Here is a 15,846-nt window from a genome sequence, read left to right as displayed (position 1 = left end):
ATGCGCATTTCAATTTAGCAGTCGGAAGGAGCTGTAAGATTCAGTGAAGCAATATTTCACCGGGAAGGAGGATTACGGATTTCGCTTCAAAATGGTACAATTTCTACCTAAACTGCTTTTGCTGGTATTACTAGCGTTCCCGGCAACGATTATCATGAAAGGTGAGTACCGAACTGGACTTAGGTTAACTAGATGAAGAGAAACAGCATTGGCCATCAGTCACAGTTAGCTACAGTAGCTAGTTAAGTTAGCTTTGGAAGGCCACTCCATGTTCTTGTGCAAATTGTATTTTCTGCTAGTAGGACATTGTAGCTACTGCCTTTGTCAATTAGTAGTTTTATTGATGTTGATACTGGCTACACGTTTTTTTTAGTAACTATTCATTGCAAATGTGATTTAATAGTGAGTCTTGCTTATCCGTAATGGTGTGCTACCTAACTAGACTGACGTGTCCTTCCTTACCAGCTTAACAGTTACTTGCTTTCTGGAACCGTAATTAAGACTCGATTTACGTTTAGATGGAGTTTTTGGCTGATTTGGCTTCCAGGGCCATTTCGCCTATAAACAGATAATGTAAGTTCCTTGGACAATAAGGAGTAACGTTAGGCTCCTTTACGCCCATTATTGGGCTAGGAGAAGCAGCCTCAGAACTTGGCCACAGAAGCCCTCTATTGTTGGCAAAGCCTGGCAATCATATCAGTGTTTTTGCTTTAGTGTCTTAGAAGCTTACGATATGAAACAGAAGAACAAAAAATGTAATTACGTTTGTTAAGCCTAGGGCCTGTAACTGTAATGAATACAATATTTGTTCAAACTCAGTTTTAATCCCTTGATACAATATTAACTATGTAACTAAGCGCCCTGGTGTGAAAATAATAATAATAATAATAGATTTTATTTTGACACAAGTTTGTTTTCCCAAAACATTTATTTGGTGAGATTTTAATCAATGTACTTCCTTACAATCAATCCAGGGCCATTGGTGGCAGCCCAGGATGCTACTGAGGATGAGGAGGCAGCTGATGAAGATGCTGTGGATGATGTTGATGTGAACACAGAGGATGAGGATGATGAGGCCGAAGTTGAAGATGATGAAAACACGGAATTGGTAAGAGATTAGGCTACTTTTGGCCGCCTCCCTAGTTTTTTTAACATGGGCCCTATCAGTCCTTGCTTTTTTCATCTAAAAAATAGTGTCTAATTTTGATATTTTAGACGGAAGAAAAAGAAGAGGAGGAGGAAGCTGTAGGAGGAGAAGTGAATGCCTCCCCCAATGCTGACACCACCATCCTCTTTGTCAAGGGAGACGGTAGGGGTACGGGCACAGATTGGGGCTTGTCTCAACATATCTATCTGCATGTTGAATTTGCACTTCATTTTTGTCATTATGATGGTTTTGAACTGTGTTTTTTCACTTTAATGCTAAGACTGACTTGTATTTGGAGATGGATTTACTTAGCTACGATGCTTAGTCTATAATATGTTGTTTTAACCTCCATATTTGAGTGCATTTATTGCAAAGAACAAGTATGTGCTAAATGACTTGAATGAAAATGAATTCTTAATATTCTGACAAGCCTGTGTATGCTTCAAATTCCCCATCACGCCACCACTCATAGTCTTTTGTTGTTCTTCCTCCTGGCGTTTGACCCCAGACTTCCCAGCCAACGACATTGTGAAGTTCCTGATGGGCTTCACCAACAAGGGCAGTGACAACTTTGTGGTGGAGTCCCTGGACGCATCCTTTCGCTACCCACAGGACTTCCAGTTCTACATCCAGAACTTCACAGCCCTGCAGCTGGGCATAGTGGTGCCAGCTGGGCGCCAGGCCACCTTCGAGTACTCCTTCATCCCAGCCGAGCCCATGGGCGGGCGCCCCTTCGGCCTGGTCATCAACCTCAACTACAAAGACAGCAACGTGAGTGGGCCTCAGCTTAGTCAGCCATTTTTTGTCTTTTTCACAAATGATTGCATGTCAAGAATGGTCATGGGTTTGGTTTCTCAGTTTCCTTATCTATATTTCATCAGGCAATTGTTTTTATATTAGAAAATTAGTTTAACTCGTGGTGTTTGGATGAAGTCTTCCCACAATTTGCATGCGAGGTTAAACTTTCAGATTAACCCGGAGAAGATAGAGGGGTCGTAGTTCACCAGCTGGAGGTGATATCTGATCCTCTCGCTCTCTCATACCTCTCTCTCTCTCTTTCAGGGTAACACATTCCAGGATGCTGTGTTCAACCAGACAGTGACCATCACCGAGAGAGAGGATGGACTGGATGGAGAGACGTGAGGCCATATGAAGTGCTAAATGAAACCATTCTATTGGAGATGGCTGCCATACCAGGGGTCTGTGTTGGTGCAGCGTGTCTTAACTCTTCTCTCTCTTCTGTATCCTCAGGATCTTCATGTATGTGTTCCTGTCTGGTCTGGGCCTGCTAGTGGTGGTAGGCCTTCATCAGCTGCTGGAGTCCAGAAAGGTAAAGCTACAATGCCCATGCCACTGGATGCAGGAGACGGAAAGACAATGAATTAAGCATATCATTCCTTTGTTTGTGTTACTTCCTCGATAATGATACGAAGCCCGAAAGAGAGAGAGATGTACTACTGCTGAGGCAATGCTCCTTGACAAGATTTGAATAGAATATTCAGCACTAAGTGTCACCTAATGCAGAGATGACAGTAGATGGCAGTCCAGAGAGGAATGAATTAGGAGATGTCTGTTCATATTCAACGGTGGGATTCTCTCAGTTCAGATGGTTGTTATTTGATGAGTTGATGTTCTTTCAGGATGAGCACAATGTGTGCCAGAAAAGGATTTGAGATAATACACCAGTTTTCTGATGAACATTGAGGTAGACGGGGAAAGAGGGAGACTCTAAGTGCCAATTTGCGACTTTTGGCGAGTTCAGTTTCAGCTATTTAGTGCTCCACCACTACTATTACTACCACTGGGTCAAAAATGAAGAAAAAAGACTGTTGAAAAGGTTATGGGGTTGGTGGATGGTTTTGAGGATTGTGTTTCAATGTTGAATGGAGGAAGTTAAAGTCTCTAACCCACGCTAGAGCATTTCAGAAGACTGAGGGGAAAATGCTGAAAAAGGGTTTATGATATACAAGATCGTTTTAGGGTTTGGTTTCTGTAGAAGTCTAGTGGAAGTCAGTTTAGTAACTTCCTTTTGTCCCTCCCCCCCCCCCCCCCGTGCAGAGGAGGAGACCAGCTGCCAAGGTGGAGATGGGCACGTCCAGCCACAACGACGTGGACATGAGCTGGATTCCCCAGGAGACCCTCAATCAGATCAGTAAGTCCTCACTACAACACTCAACATTATGCTACCTAGAGGCCACGGGTGAGCTAGCTGTTTATCCTAGCCATTAACCAAAGGACATTATGCTAGCTAGTAGCCACGGGGAAGCTAGCTGTTTATGCTAGCCATTAGCTCCAGGGGTGCCAGCACCTTCAACAGCTCTGCCTAGGTTACTAATATTGTAAAGTGGGTCTAACTTAGATTGGCCTGCTTGAGTACAAGTTCAAAATCTGTGTAAGTGACAGTGTCTCATGAAATGTGTGTTTAAGAGGACAGAAGTAACACACATCCTAGCTGCTATGCCCCCTCCTTGCTATGTTCCTCTCTATAGCTTTATAACGTTGCAGTGTTTCATTGATGCCTGTTGTCTTTTCTGGGTGTATTTAGCTAAAGGCTCTTGAGTTTTCTGTGTTTGGCTGGTGTTTCAAAACGACCTGTTCTCTCTCTGAGCATGGGGTCATTCACACTTTTCTCTCTCTCTCCCTCTCTTCTTCCTTGCGTCTTCAGTGCAGAGTCGGCGAGGTGAGGCTTCCGTTTCTCTCAGGAGCGAGCAGTAGTAGAGTAGTGGTTGAGCAAAATTCTTACGTTTCCTCTGAATCATCAGTGAATGTAATTATTAGTGCTTCTGAATATGCAATCTCAATCATTGGTTCATGTTAGCCTTGGGTGTAACAGCTATGGTCACTGACTTCAATCCCTAGCTCCTACCCTGAGATACTCCTTATAGGTCTGAAAGGATCAGTTGGATATAAGCAATAGGGTAATAGCAACGACGTCTGTGGAGCTTCAACCATATTGCTTAAACTCATCCGATCCTTAAAGATCTACAAGGTGCGGCTAGTTGTTGATTTTAGACTTGGCCTATGAAAAAAGTATTTGTTGATCTGCTTATCTGATCCAAAGAGTAACGTCTAAAAACATTTCCAAACATTTCCTAAAACTCTCCTCTCGTTTCCCTAGACAAGGCCTCCCCCAAACGGTCTCCCCGCAAGAGGACACAAAAGCGTACGGCTGGTTCGGACGAGTGACCAGGCCCCTGTCCAGTTCTGTCACTCGCGCTTGGCACCTGACACAGCCATACCTCCTCTTGCCAGCCGTGGAAAAGCAACAGTCTTCTCTCACCACGGAACCAAGTGCCGTCCTCTTCACAAGAGACTGGTTTCTACCACTAAACTAGACAAAACATCACAACAAACGGTCCCATTTGTTAATTATTCTGTCAAAAGAAGCGTTATCACAGAGGTGTTGTGATGAAGAAACATTTATTGCAGTTTGAGTGTGCTTTTGCAAAGATGCATGTCTTGAAGCATAGGGAGGATTGAGATGGAAGTGGTTGGTTTTAGAGCTGGGTAAATGATAGTGGGAGATGATACAGTTCAGGGTTTTTGTTCTAGGTTTCTGTTTTGTTGCGACTGCCTTGTCATAATTTTTCACCTGTGAATATCTTTTGAGGCAGAATAGTGATTGTTAATTTTGGTATCCTGGAAAACCATAACACACCCTTTTTACTTGTTTTATGTTTTGCACCGTTTAATATCTGCACACTTGGGTTTCTGTCACGTTGTTGTCCTCTGCGTGGTGGCACAGAGGAGGCCTGGCTTCAAGTCTTGTTATTGGTAGTGCACTGCAACGTTCAACCATCTTTGATGATTCTGTGAGCATAATGAGGATATGGGGAACTGTCATAGTTTTCCCTCGATGTGCCTTTTTTCTTTTTTTACATTTGCATTCTTCATATTCCCAAAATCGATTTACGTCAAGTACAAGGATGATTTCAGGATTAGATTTTTAAACTTTTGTAAGACCGCAATCTGAATAAAGGTCCAGCACTGGTGTACTGTATCTACTGGGGAATACATATGAGTGAACTGCAAAGATCATTTATTCCTGGCTAATGGGTTTTTATACTGCATTTCTTGACTTGTCTGGGATTACTACTTGTGCATTTTAGAGGCACAGTACATTTACTACTGTACTACTGCTGTTCATAGTAACTTGAGAGGGACTTTGGGCTAACTGTTAGGCACTGACTCAGTTAGGCAATTTAAATGGTCTCTGGACTGTCAAATATATGTAAACTAAACATTTTTGCAATAAAATCACACCCCCCCCCCCAAATGTATTTACTGTTTAATATCCTTCTCATGACAACTTTCACTGAGCTTTTTAATGACCATTTGAGAATGGATGGATCCCAAGTAGATTTTTTTGTCTGTGATATTGTCGCAAACTTGAATGGTTATTTGTTTTTTCCCTGCCGAGCATCCTTCTAGACCTATCGGCTGCCTTCGATACTGTGAACCATCAGATCCTCCTCTCCACCCTCTCCGAGTTGGGCATCTCCGGCACGGCCCACGCTTGGATTGCGTCCTACCTGACAGGTCGCTCCTACCAGGTGGCGTGGCGAGAATCTGTCTCCTCACCACGCGCTCTCACCACTGGTGTCCCCCAGGGCTCTGTTCTAGGCCCTCTCCTATTCTCGCTATACACCAAGTCACTTGGCTCTGTCATAACCTCACATGGTCTCTCCTATCATTGCTATGCAGACGACACACAATTAATCTTCTCCTTTCCCCCTTCTGATGACCAGGTGGCGAATCGCATCTCTGCATGTCTGGCAGACATATCAGTGTGGATGACGGATCACCACCTCAAGCTGAACCTCGGCAAGACGGAGCTGCTCTTCCTCCCGGGGAAGGACTGTCCGTTCCATGATCTCGCCATCACGGTTGACAACTCCATTGTGTCCTCCTCCCAGAGCGCTAAGAACCTTGGCGTGATCCTGGACAACACCCTGTCGTTCTCCACCAACATCAAGGCGGTGGCCCGTTCCTGTAGGTTCATGCTCTACAACATCCGCAGAGTACGACCCTGCCTCACACAGGAAGCGGCGCAGGTCCTAATCCAGGCACTTGTCATCTCCCGTCTGGATTACTGCAACTCGCTGCTGGCTGGGCTCCCTGCCTGTGCCATTAAACCCCTACAACTCATCCAGAACGCCGCAGCCCGTCTGGTGTTCAACCTTCCCAAGTTCTCTCACGTCACCCCGCTCCTCCGCTCTCTCCACTGGCTTCCAGTTGAAGCTCGCATCCGCTACAAGACCATGGTGCTTGCCTACGGAGCTGTGAGGGGAACGGCACCTCAGTACCTTCAGGCTCTGATCAGGCCCTACACCCAAACAAGGGCACTGCGTTCATCCACCTCTGGCCTGCTCGCCTCCCTACCACTGAGGAAGTACAGTTCCCGCTCAGCCCAGTCAAAACTGTTCGCTGCTCTGGCCCCCCAATGGTGGAACAAACTCCCTCACGACGCCAGGACAGCGGAGTCAATCACCACCTTCCGGAGACACCTGAAACCCCACCTCTTCAAGGAATACCTAGGATAAAGCAATCCTTCTGCCCCCCCCCCCCCCCCCCCCTCAAAAGATCTGATGCACTATTGTAAAGTGGCTGTTCCACTGGATGTCATAAGGTGAATGCACCAATTTGTAAGTCGCTCTGGATAAGAGCGTCTGCTAAATGACTTAAATGTAAATGTAAATGTATGTAAGTGAAGTGTTCAGTTTGGAGACTGGTACATCTTGATGTAGAAAACAGAAAAATTAAAGTGGAGATGAGAATATGCTATGTTGGATTTTATTTACTACAGTGTGAACAAATGTTATGTTATGTCTTGCTCCCAGACAAATGAACAACTTCTTTGCGTGCTTTGAGGACAATACAGTGCCACCGACACGGCCCGCTACCAAAGACTGGGCTCTCCTTCTCCATGGCCGACGTGAGTAAAACATTTAAACGTGTTAACCCTCGCAAGGCTGCCGGCCCAGACGGCATCCCTAGCCGAGTCCTCAGAGAATGCGCAGACCAGCTGGCTGGTGTTTACGGATGTATTCAATCTCTCCCTATCCCAGTCTGCTGTCCCCACATGCTTCAAGATGGCCACCATTGTTCCTGTTCCCAAGAAGACAAATGTAACTGAACTAAATGACTATCGCCCCGCCCCGTAACACTCACTTCTGTAATCATGAAGTGCTTTGAGAGACTAGTCAAGGATCATATCACCTCCACCCTACTTGTCACCCTAGACCCACTCCAATTTGCATAACGCCCCAATAGGTCCAGAGATGATGCAATCGCCATCACACTATCCCATCTGGACAAGAGGAATACCTATGTAAGAATGCTGTTCATTGACTACAGCTCAACATTCAACACCATAGTACCCTCCAAACTTATCATTAAGCTTGAGACCCTGGGTCTCGACCCCGCCTTGTGCAACTGGGTCCTGGATTTCCTGACGGTCCGCCCCCAGGTGGTGAAGGTAGGAAACAACATCTCCACTCTGCTGGTCCTCAACACTGGGGCCCCACAAGGGTGCGTTCTCACCCCCCTCCTGTTCATCCATGACTGCGTGCCCATGCACGCCTCCAACTCAATCATCAAGTTTGCAGACAACACAACTGGTAGGCTTGATTACTAACAACGACGAGACGGCCTACAGGGAGGAGGTGAGGGCCCTCGGAGTGTGGTGCCAGGAAAATATCCTCTCAATGTCAGCTAAACAAAAGAGATGATTGTGGACTTCAGGAAACTGAGCACCCCCCCCCCCCCCCCCCCCCCCCCGCCCTCTATCGACGGGACAGCAGTGGAGAAGTTGGAAAGTTAAGTTCCTCGGTGTACATATCACCGACAAACTGAAATGGTCCAAGCACACAGACAATGTGGTGAAGAAGGCGCAACAGCGCTTTTTCATCCTCAGGAGGCTGAAAAAATTTGGCTTGTCACCAAAAACCCTCACTGACTTTGACATGTACACAATCGAGAACATCCTGTTGGGCTGTATCACCGCCTGGTACGTCAACTGCACCGCCCACAACCGCAGGGCTCTCCAGAGGGTGGCGCGGTCTGCACAACGCATCACCAGGGGCAAACTACCTGCCCTCCAGGACACCTTCACTATCTATTGCATCTTGCCGCTCTGTCACTGCTCATCCATATATTTTATAGTTATATATTCTTATCCCCTTCCTTTACTAGATTTTGTTGATGAATTTGTTAGATATTAGGTTTTGTTGTGGAATTTTTAGATATTACCTGTTAGATACTGCTGCACTGTTGGATCTAGAAGCAAAAGCATTTCGCTACACTCACAATAACATCTGCTAACCATGTGGGTGGCCGATTTGATCAATTAAATAAGTAATTGATTAGTGTATAATTAGTAGAGTAATAACTGCATAGGGGCCTGTATTCAAACAAACCGCAATGCGCTGGCATTGCTCAAATATAAATAACCTTTTAAAAGGGAGACATCTTTGATTGATTGCCCTATTGATATAGGGCAGCAGCCTCTACGGTGCAGGGTTGCGTAACCGGGTGGAAGCCAGCTAGTGATGACTAACAGTCTGATGGCCTTAAGATAGAAGCTGTTTTTCAGTCTCTCGGTCCCAGCTCTGATGCACCTGTTCTGACCTCGCCTTCTGGATGATAGCGGGGTGAACAGGCCGTGGCTCGGGTGGTTGATGTCCCTTTTGCCTTCCTGTGACATTGGGTGCTGTAGGTGTCCTGGAGGGCAGGTAGTTTGCCCCTGGTGATGCGTTGGGCAGAATGCACAACCCTCTGGAGAGCCTTGCGGTTGCGGGCGGTGCAGTTGCCGTACCATGCGGTGATACAGCCCGATGTTCTCAATTGTGCATCTGTAAAAGTTTGTGAGGGTTTTAGGGGCCAAGCCAAATTTCTTCAGCCTCCTGAGGTTGAAAAGGCACTGTTGCGCCTCCACCACACTGTCTGTGTGGGTGGACCATTTCAGATCGTCAGTGATGTGTATGCTGAGGAACTTGGGAAGCTTTCCACCTTCTTCACTGTGGTCCACAATCAGCTCCTTTGTTTCGTTGACATTGAGTTAGAGGTTATTTTCCTGGCACCACTCTTCCAGGGCCCTTACCTCCTCCCTGTAGGCTGTCTCGTCATTGTTGGTAATCAGTCCTACTACTGTTGTGTCGTCTGCAAACTTCATGATTGAGTTGGAGGTGTGCGTGGTGTTTTGTAGTGAAAAACTGAGGGGGTCAAGCAGATCACGTCAACCCTGTTACCCATAGATAGGCTAGAAATGTTTTCACAAAAAATGTGATTGTTAAGCTTGCATTCATTTGCCCCTCCGTGTTCCACACATGACTGATTTAAGATAAAAGCATCAACCCTGTTACCTTAATAGGCACTTTATATAATTTCTTTAATTTCACCTATTGAGATGGGAAAACATGTATTTTATTAAGTTGAACATATGCTATTCATGAATGAATGTTAAAATTAGGTGAAAGAAAATATTTTTGTTGACCTACCCAAAGAAGTTACACTACCCAAAAAGGGACTCATTTTGTGGAACGACCCTAGACAGAGTAATACATTTTTGGAAACAACTTGGGCTTGGGTGAATGCTGACTGAGTATGGTCACTTTCCGCCATACATTCATGGATTCATGATTACAAGACACACATGCTTGATTCACAGTATAGGATAGGGCTAACTCGATCGTAATATGCTGGCTGGCTTGGATATTTTATTTTCACATTGTTCACATGCTTTCCAACACTGTTCCAGCAACTACGGTTGATGTGTAAGCAGGCCAGCCTAACCAAAATATTGGTTGTGTCACAACCATGATGTCAAGTATGTGTACAACCTGATTACGTGACGTCAAGGTTCAAACTGAGTCAGGCCGATGTACAACATATTGTACATCGGCCTGACTCAGTTTGAACCTTGACGTCACGTAATCAGGTTGTACACATACTTGACATCATGGTTGTGACACAACCAATATTTTTGTGATACATAAATCATTGTGAGGTGTCTCCAAAACAGCTGTGTAATTTTTTTGGGGGGGGGGGAGGACAAACTGTGGTATCACAACTGTTGTGTCAAATGTGTTGTACAAGCAGAGCGTGTACTGGGCCACACAGTGTGAAACACATACCAGTGATCGATGTCAGTTTGGGCTAGACAAAAAACACCACCAGGCCAGTTTGATTCACACCTTTCCTTCGTATATCTTTATTGCTTAAATTTTTTCAATACAGAACAGCTTACATTTCTGATTCTGAAGCGCCGTAATACCAGAAGGGAGAGAGCAGTGTAGCTAACGTTGAAGGTTCTGATCCAGGTCCTTTTATGGGGTCAGTTCTGGTGTGGCCGTAGCAGCGACGCAAAGTTCCCTTTCACAACGGGTCAGAACGTCAGACAGTGACACAGACAGCCACTTTAATTGTTGTTTACAGACTCACGACTTGATTTCCTCTTCAAAACGAGAGAGGATAATATGGTCAAGGGTGACAGAAATTTGAAGTGAGGGATAAAAATTAACAATCAAAAGGAGACAAACAAAAAAAGGAAAAACACTGTGTTTATGGGTATACTGTTCAAAAAGAATGCTGATGAAAATAGCCTTGACTATGCTTTCAACCACGAGGATTTGAGCACAAGTAAATTTTCTGTTCTCCTGATTTGAGTTCACAATCAAGTGCTAAATGTAGTGATTGACAGTTAAGCATTACAAATAAAATCATAACTTGGAAGAACTTCTTGCAACTCAGGAAAATTAAGTATTGAATATGCATTTTATAAAGACCCTGAGAGCGAGAGAAAAAAAGAAATAATTCTTAATTGAACAAAAGGTTTACATGCAAAACTAGCCTAAAACTCACCCATTATACACAATTAATTTCACAGTTTTATACATATTTATATATCTGAGAAAAGAAATAATTTTCTTAGCCAAACTATTAAAAAAAAACTAAAAAAAAAGAAAATAGATCCACACAGTCTATAAAACACATACAATGGTGTACATAAAGCTTTAGAATCAATAGTGATTATTGCTAATAGAAGTTCCAGGCCGATGCTGGGCGACCATTTTGTGGATTTGAATCCATTATTCTCTGCAGCATCAATGTGGTAATCATAAATGGCTTCTCCTCAAGTCACATCTCTTCACCCCTCACTGGGTTTCCAAATAAATACAATAAAAACAGTCAATGTGCATTCTTATGGGACTCATAATCACACACCCACACAGGGACAAATGAGAGAAGCAGAGTCCCTTGACAGTGTTTTTTGAGGACAGGATTGCATTTTGCATTCTAGTCTGCCAATACTTTCCCAGTGCCTGAGAGCAGGGTTGGGATGGGGGAGATACCGGGGTACGGCCACTAAAGGGCCGTCTTCTGCATGGAGTAGCAGCTTCGCCACCTGTCAACACCCCCCCACTTAATACTCTGTGTTACGTTCAAGTTCCAAACACAGCTCAGAAATTCACTTCAGTTCATTCTCTCTCTGATTGCTTAGCCGTTTATTGTCGTAGTAGTAGTAGTAGGTTTGTTGTATGTTGTTAGTGCCAGATGGGCAGTTGTCCGGCGGTGGCTGACTAGTCCAGTGCTCTCTGCTCTGTGGCTGTTCGTCAGCCTCCAGCCAGCTGATGCTGCCTGCGTCTTACAGTTCATATGTGCGCCATGAGGTTTCATATGTTTGCTTCTGAGGTTTCTTTATATAAAATGAGAAGGAAAAAAAGGAAATACATTTCTACAAAATTCAGCCCTGCAAGGTGGCATGATTGACATTTGAGTCCCACCTCGGAAATATACTCTTGGGCTAAGGGGGCGGTGGAAGGGGAGCTAAGGGGGCAGTGGAAGGGGAGGTGAGGTGGGTGGTGGAAGGGGAGCTAAGGGGGCAGTGGAAGGGGGGGGGTGAGGTGGGTGGTGGAAGGGGAGCTAAGGTGGGTGGTGGAAGGGGGGATGAGGTGGGTGGTGGAAGGGGGGGTGAGGTGAGTGGTGGAAGGGGGGGATGAGGTGAGTGGTGGAAGGGGGGGGTGAGGTGGGTGATGAAGGGGGGGGGGGGTGGGTGATGGAGGGAGGGGTGAGGTGGGTGGTGGAAGGGGGGGGGTGAGGTGGGTAGTGGAAGGGGGGGTGAGGTGGGTGGTGGAAGGGGGGGGTGAGGTGGGTGGTGGAAGAGGGGGTGAGGTGGGTGGTGGAAGGGGGGGGGTGAGGTGGGTAGTGGAAGGGGGGGTGAGGTGGGTGGTGGAAGGGGGGGTGAGGTGGGTGGTGGAAGGGGGGTATTGCCCAAACGGGAGGCAGCAGGGCGACTAAAGTTAAAGTAGACAAAACTGAGTAGTGTTCCACCTAGAGCACGAGGTGAGTTCTGCATATAAAATAACCCAGCAGAACCACAGGTAAGGCTTTAAGAACACAGTGACAGTCATTTTGGAAGATGTCTAAATTAGCGGCAAGAAAATTAGTTGCCACTAGGGAAGAGGGGAAAGTGGACACAAGCTAGACACACTGGTGGTAGTACAGACAACATGGGACCTTCGAGAGGTTTCTAGGAACGCAAAAATCTTATATCCCCCCACCGACTCCTGAACGAATAACACACACAATACTCCAAAAGCAACATGGTCAACGCACATGGAATTAAATGAGAATGATTCTGAAAAAACACACTGTTCAGGCAAATATTGCCCATATTATCTCTGAAAAGATAAAGAGAGCCTATGGGAAGAGGGCATGTTAAAAACCAAAGACAAAAGCAGAGTTCTCAGATACGGCAGGTTATCCATTGTCAAGTCTGTTTTCTTTGAGTCACCTGTCCCCTCACACCAAATCACGTCACAGTTCATTCATGTATTCTGCAAACAAAAAGAGAGACTGTAGACATTGGTAATCAGGGATAAGGGACAGTGTGAGAAAGGGAGAGGGAGTAAATCAAGACGAAGGAGAGAGAACAACGCCAGTCTTTTTTCAGGACACCTTTATGACAGCCTGACAGTTGTCTGCTATAGCGGTGTTTCCAGTTACATGAGTGACTATCTCCACTGCTGTGAACTGACTCAGTCTCTGCATTGTTTTTAACTGTGGTTTAAATACACAATAACGGTTATTTTTTGTCTGTCACACACTTGATCATGTCATTAATCGGTCATGGTAAATGAGATTTCATTTATTGCTTATTCAAATGTCATCTCTATATAGACTCCAAAAACAATTATGTAATCATCATAAAAAGCTATAAAAATTAGATCCTCCGTAGATAAATGTAGATAAAGATATAGCAAAAAAAAAAAAAATAGAAGTAGTAAGGCACTTTGAAACAAGGTGTTTCTTCTTGATTTCATCGTCTTGCATTATGGGGGGGGGGGGGGGGGGGGGGGTATCTTATGGCACTGTGGCACATACAGCGGTCCACTGCGTAAAGAGAACCAGAGACTGGGGCTCCCTCACTCCACACCCACCAAGGGAGCCTCGCTGGCAGGTAGGATGTACTCCTGGGAAGGCTTGGTGTGGATCTCCAGTAGGCCTTGGATGAAGCCTTCCGATGGGCCCTCTGGGTCTTTCTCTGGGGTTACAGCAGAGGGCTGTGGGGTGGGGGACTCTGTGGAGGATTCTTTGGGGGTTTCTATTGCTGGTTCAGTGGCTGTATTACTAGCTGTTATTGAGGCTGATTCTACAGCAACTAGTTCTACAGCTATTTCAGAGACGCTGTCCGAGGCTTGTTCTACAGATGGGTCCAGAACAGGTTCCGGGACTGGTTCCGAGGCTGGCTTAATGAGCAGCTCAGCCACGGCCTCCGTAGCTGACTCGGACTGGGCTGGTTCAGTGGTGGACAGGGACTGGTCCGGGGATGTGGAGCCTGGTAGAGGGGCCTCTTTCTTAGCTCCCTCCTCCCTGGCCACTCCGGTGCCCTCGCTCTCGTTCTCTGAAGGAGGACAGGTGCTGGTTGGGGTGCACTCTCCCTCCTCGCTAGCCGAGTCTCCGGCTGGGGCCTCTGCCCCGTTGGCATCAGCTCCATCGCTGCCCCGCGGCTTCAGGTGGATCCGCTGGTGCCTCACCAGGCTGTGCTTCAGGGTGAAGGTGCGCTCACACGTCTGGCACTTGTAGGGTCTCTCGCCTTAATAAAAATATAAACAAGTAGATCAATATTCACACATACACCAGAGCAGGGCCAGGTATAAATATATTTAAAGAAAGTAAAGCTACAACAATAGAATCAACTAGTACCTGTGTGCGAGCGCATGTGTCTCGTCAGATCCTGCAGTGACCAGAAGCGTTTGCTGCACACGTTACAGATCTTCTTCCTCTTGTCTGCTTTGCTTCCCGACCCTCTTCCCACCTCTCCTTCTCCGTTCTTTGGTTCTGCCGAGCCCCCCTCCTCATCGCTCCTCTCCTCCTTCTCTTTCTCCTCCTCCTCCGAGCCGCTGTCCATCACACTTCCCGCTCCCTCGCTTTCCGGAGCCTCCTTCTCTCCCTCCTCCTCCTCCTGATCCTCCTCCTCGGTGGTGGCTGTAGTAGCATTGGGGAGCTCTGTGCCTGGCCCGGTCCCCTCCGTTCCACAAGCCTCCTCGGGGGGTGCACTCTCACACAGGTGTGCCTTCTCATGGCGAGCCAGGGTGGCGGCGTAGCGGAAATTCTTCTTGCAGTTCTTGCAGGTGTACTTGGAGGACTCTTGGTCCTGCTGCTGGACGTTCATCACCCTCTCCGGCTCGGCCACCACCACTCTTTCTCCGCCCAGGGAGGTCTGAGGCTGCTCGCCATCCGACGAGAACTTGAAGTCGATGAGCTTGCTGGCGAAGTTGAGGTCCAAGCTCTTGTTGCTCTGTGAATCATTGTCGTCATAGTCTTCATTTTCATAATTGTTGTTGGTTTTGTTGTTGCTAGGTTGCGGTTCCATCTCCCCTAGCAGCTGCTCAGCAATGTCTGGTGTTTGGTCTGCGTTTGGCGACTCGTATACGTCGCCTTTCTGATCAGGGTCCATGCTGCTCAGATCCAAAACCTCTCCTGCAGTCTGCTCATTCTCAGAACTCTCTAGAAAAAACACACAAAATGAACCGTCAAATTACAAATGGATTATTAGAGAATAGCAGTATAGTACAGTCCTACAGTATAGTGCAGTACAATACCGTATAGTACAATACACTATACTACAATACCGTATAATACAATACAGTACAATATATTATAATACTGTATAGTACAATACCGCATATTACAATACCGTATACTACAATACCGTATACTACAATACCGTATACTACAATACAGTACAATACCGTATATTACAATACCGTATACTACAATACAGTACAATACCGTATATTACAATACTGCATACTACAATACCGAATATTACAATACCGTACACTACAACACCGTATACCACAATACAATATCGTATACTACAATACAGTACAATACCGTATATTACAATACCGTATACTATAATACAGTACAATACCATATATTACAATACCGCATACTACAATACCGTATACTACAATACAGTTTCTTACCTGCGCTGTCGTGTGAACCTTCATCGCCGTTCTTGGATACTTGGCCGTTGCGGCGCAGAGAGCGGTTGGTCACGCCGTGCTTGCGCAGCAGGTGGCGCTCACAGTTGGACTTGGTGGAGAAGAAGGCGTCACATTTGGGACAGGGGAAGGGCTTCTGACCTGTAGCCGACAGCACATTAGAGAAGACTGAACGTCACATAAGAA

At 46.0% G+C, this 15,846-nt stretch overlaps 2 protein-coding genes across 7 annotated transcripts in view; one reads left to right on the top strand and one right to left on the bottom strand.

Annotated features, from left to right (window-relative positions):
- On the top strand, positions 1–5,168 carry LOC129859148 (translocon-associated protein subunit alpha-like). 4 transcript variants are annotated; one of them, XM_055928549.1, is made up of 9 exons: positions 1–161; positions 975–1,108; positions 1,216–1,309; positions 1,656–1,918; positions 2,210–2,286; positions 2,399–2,477; positions 3,206–3,299; positions 3,813–3,827; positions 4,266–5,168. In XM_055928549.1, the coding sequence occupies exons 1-9, from the start codon at positions 92–94 to the stop codon at positions 4,331–4,333; spliced, it is 894 nt and encodes a 297-aa protein (XP_055784524.1). In that variant the 5' UTR covers positions 1–91; the 3' UTR covers positions 4,334–5,168. The 4 variants fall into 4 exon arrangements, with proteins under 4 accessions (XP_055784524.1, XP_055784523.1, XP_055784525.1 ...); XM_055928548.1 differs by having other exon boundaries at positions 1,216–1,315; XM_055928550.1 differs by lacking the exon at positions 3,813–3,827 and having other exon boundaries at positions 1,216–1,315.
- Positions 5,169–13,491: 8,323 nt separating this feature from the next.
- The window catches only part of LOC129859147 (ras-responsive element-binding protein 1-like), a 77,138-nt gene continuing 74,783 nt past the window's right edge, over positions 13,492–15,846 (bottom strand). For 2 of the 3 annotated variants that reach the window (XM_055928547.1, XM_055928545.1), the window contains 3 exons: positions 15,643–15,828; positions 14,354–15,157; positions 13,492–14,243 (listed from right to left, as the gene is read on the bottom strand). In XM_055928547.1, the coding sequence (XP_055784522.1) occupies positions 13,573–14,243; positions 14,354–15,157; positions 15,643–15,828 (1,661 nt within the window). In that variant the 3' untranslated portion in view covers positions 13,492–13,572. The remainder of the gene's footprint in view (positions 14,244–14,353; positions 15,158–15,642; positions 15,829–15,846) is intronic. The other variant, XM_055928546.1, reaches the window with a different exon arrangement.

Source organism: Salvelinus fontinalis, chromosome 7 (genome assembly GCF_029448725.1).
Source record: "Salvelinus fontinalis isolate EN_2023a chromosome 7, ASM2944872v1, whole genome shotgun sequence".
Classification (NCBI taxonomy): Eukaryota; Metazoa; Chordata; class Actinopteri; order Salmoniformes; family Salmonidae; genus Salvelinus; species Salvelinus fontinalis.
This window is presented reverse-complemented; position numbering and strand designations above follow the sequence as displayed.

Bases quoted from the DNA above. Each gene is read 5' to 3' on its own strand.
- LOC129859148 (XM_055928548.1), top strand. From the start codon at position 92: ATGGTACAATTTCTACCTAAACTGCTTTTGCTGGTATTACTAGCGTTC. The intron at 1,109-1,215 runs GTAAGAGATTAG...TTGATATTTTAG, and splicing joins ATGATGAAAACACGGAATTG to ACGGAAGAAAAAGAAGAGGA. The intron at 2,287-2,398 runs GTGAGGCCATAT...CTGTATCCTCAG, and splicing joins GATGGACTGGATGGAGAGAC to GATCTTCATGTATGTGTTCC.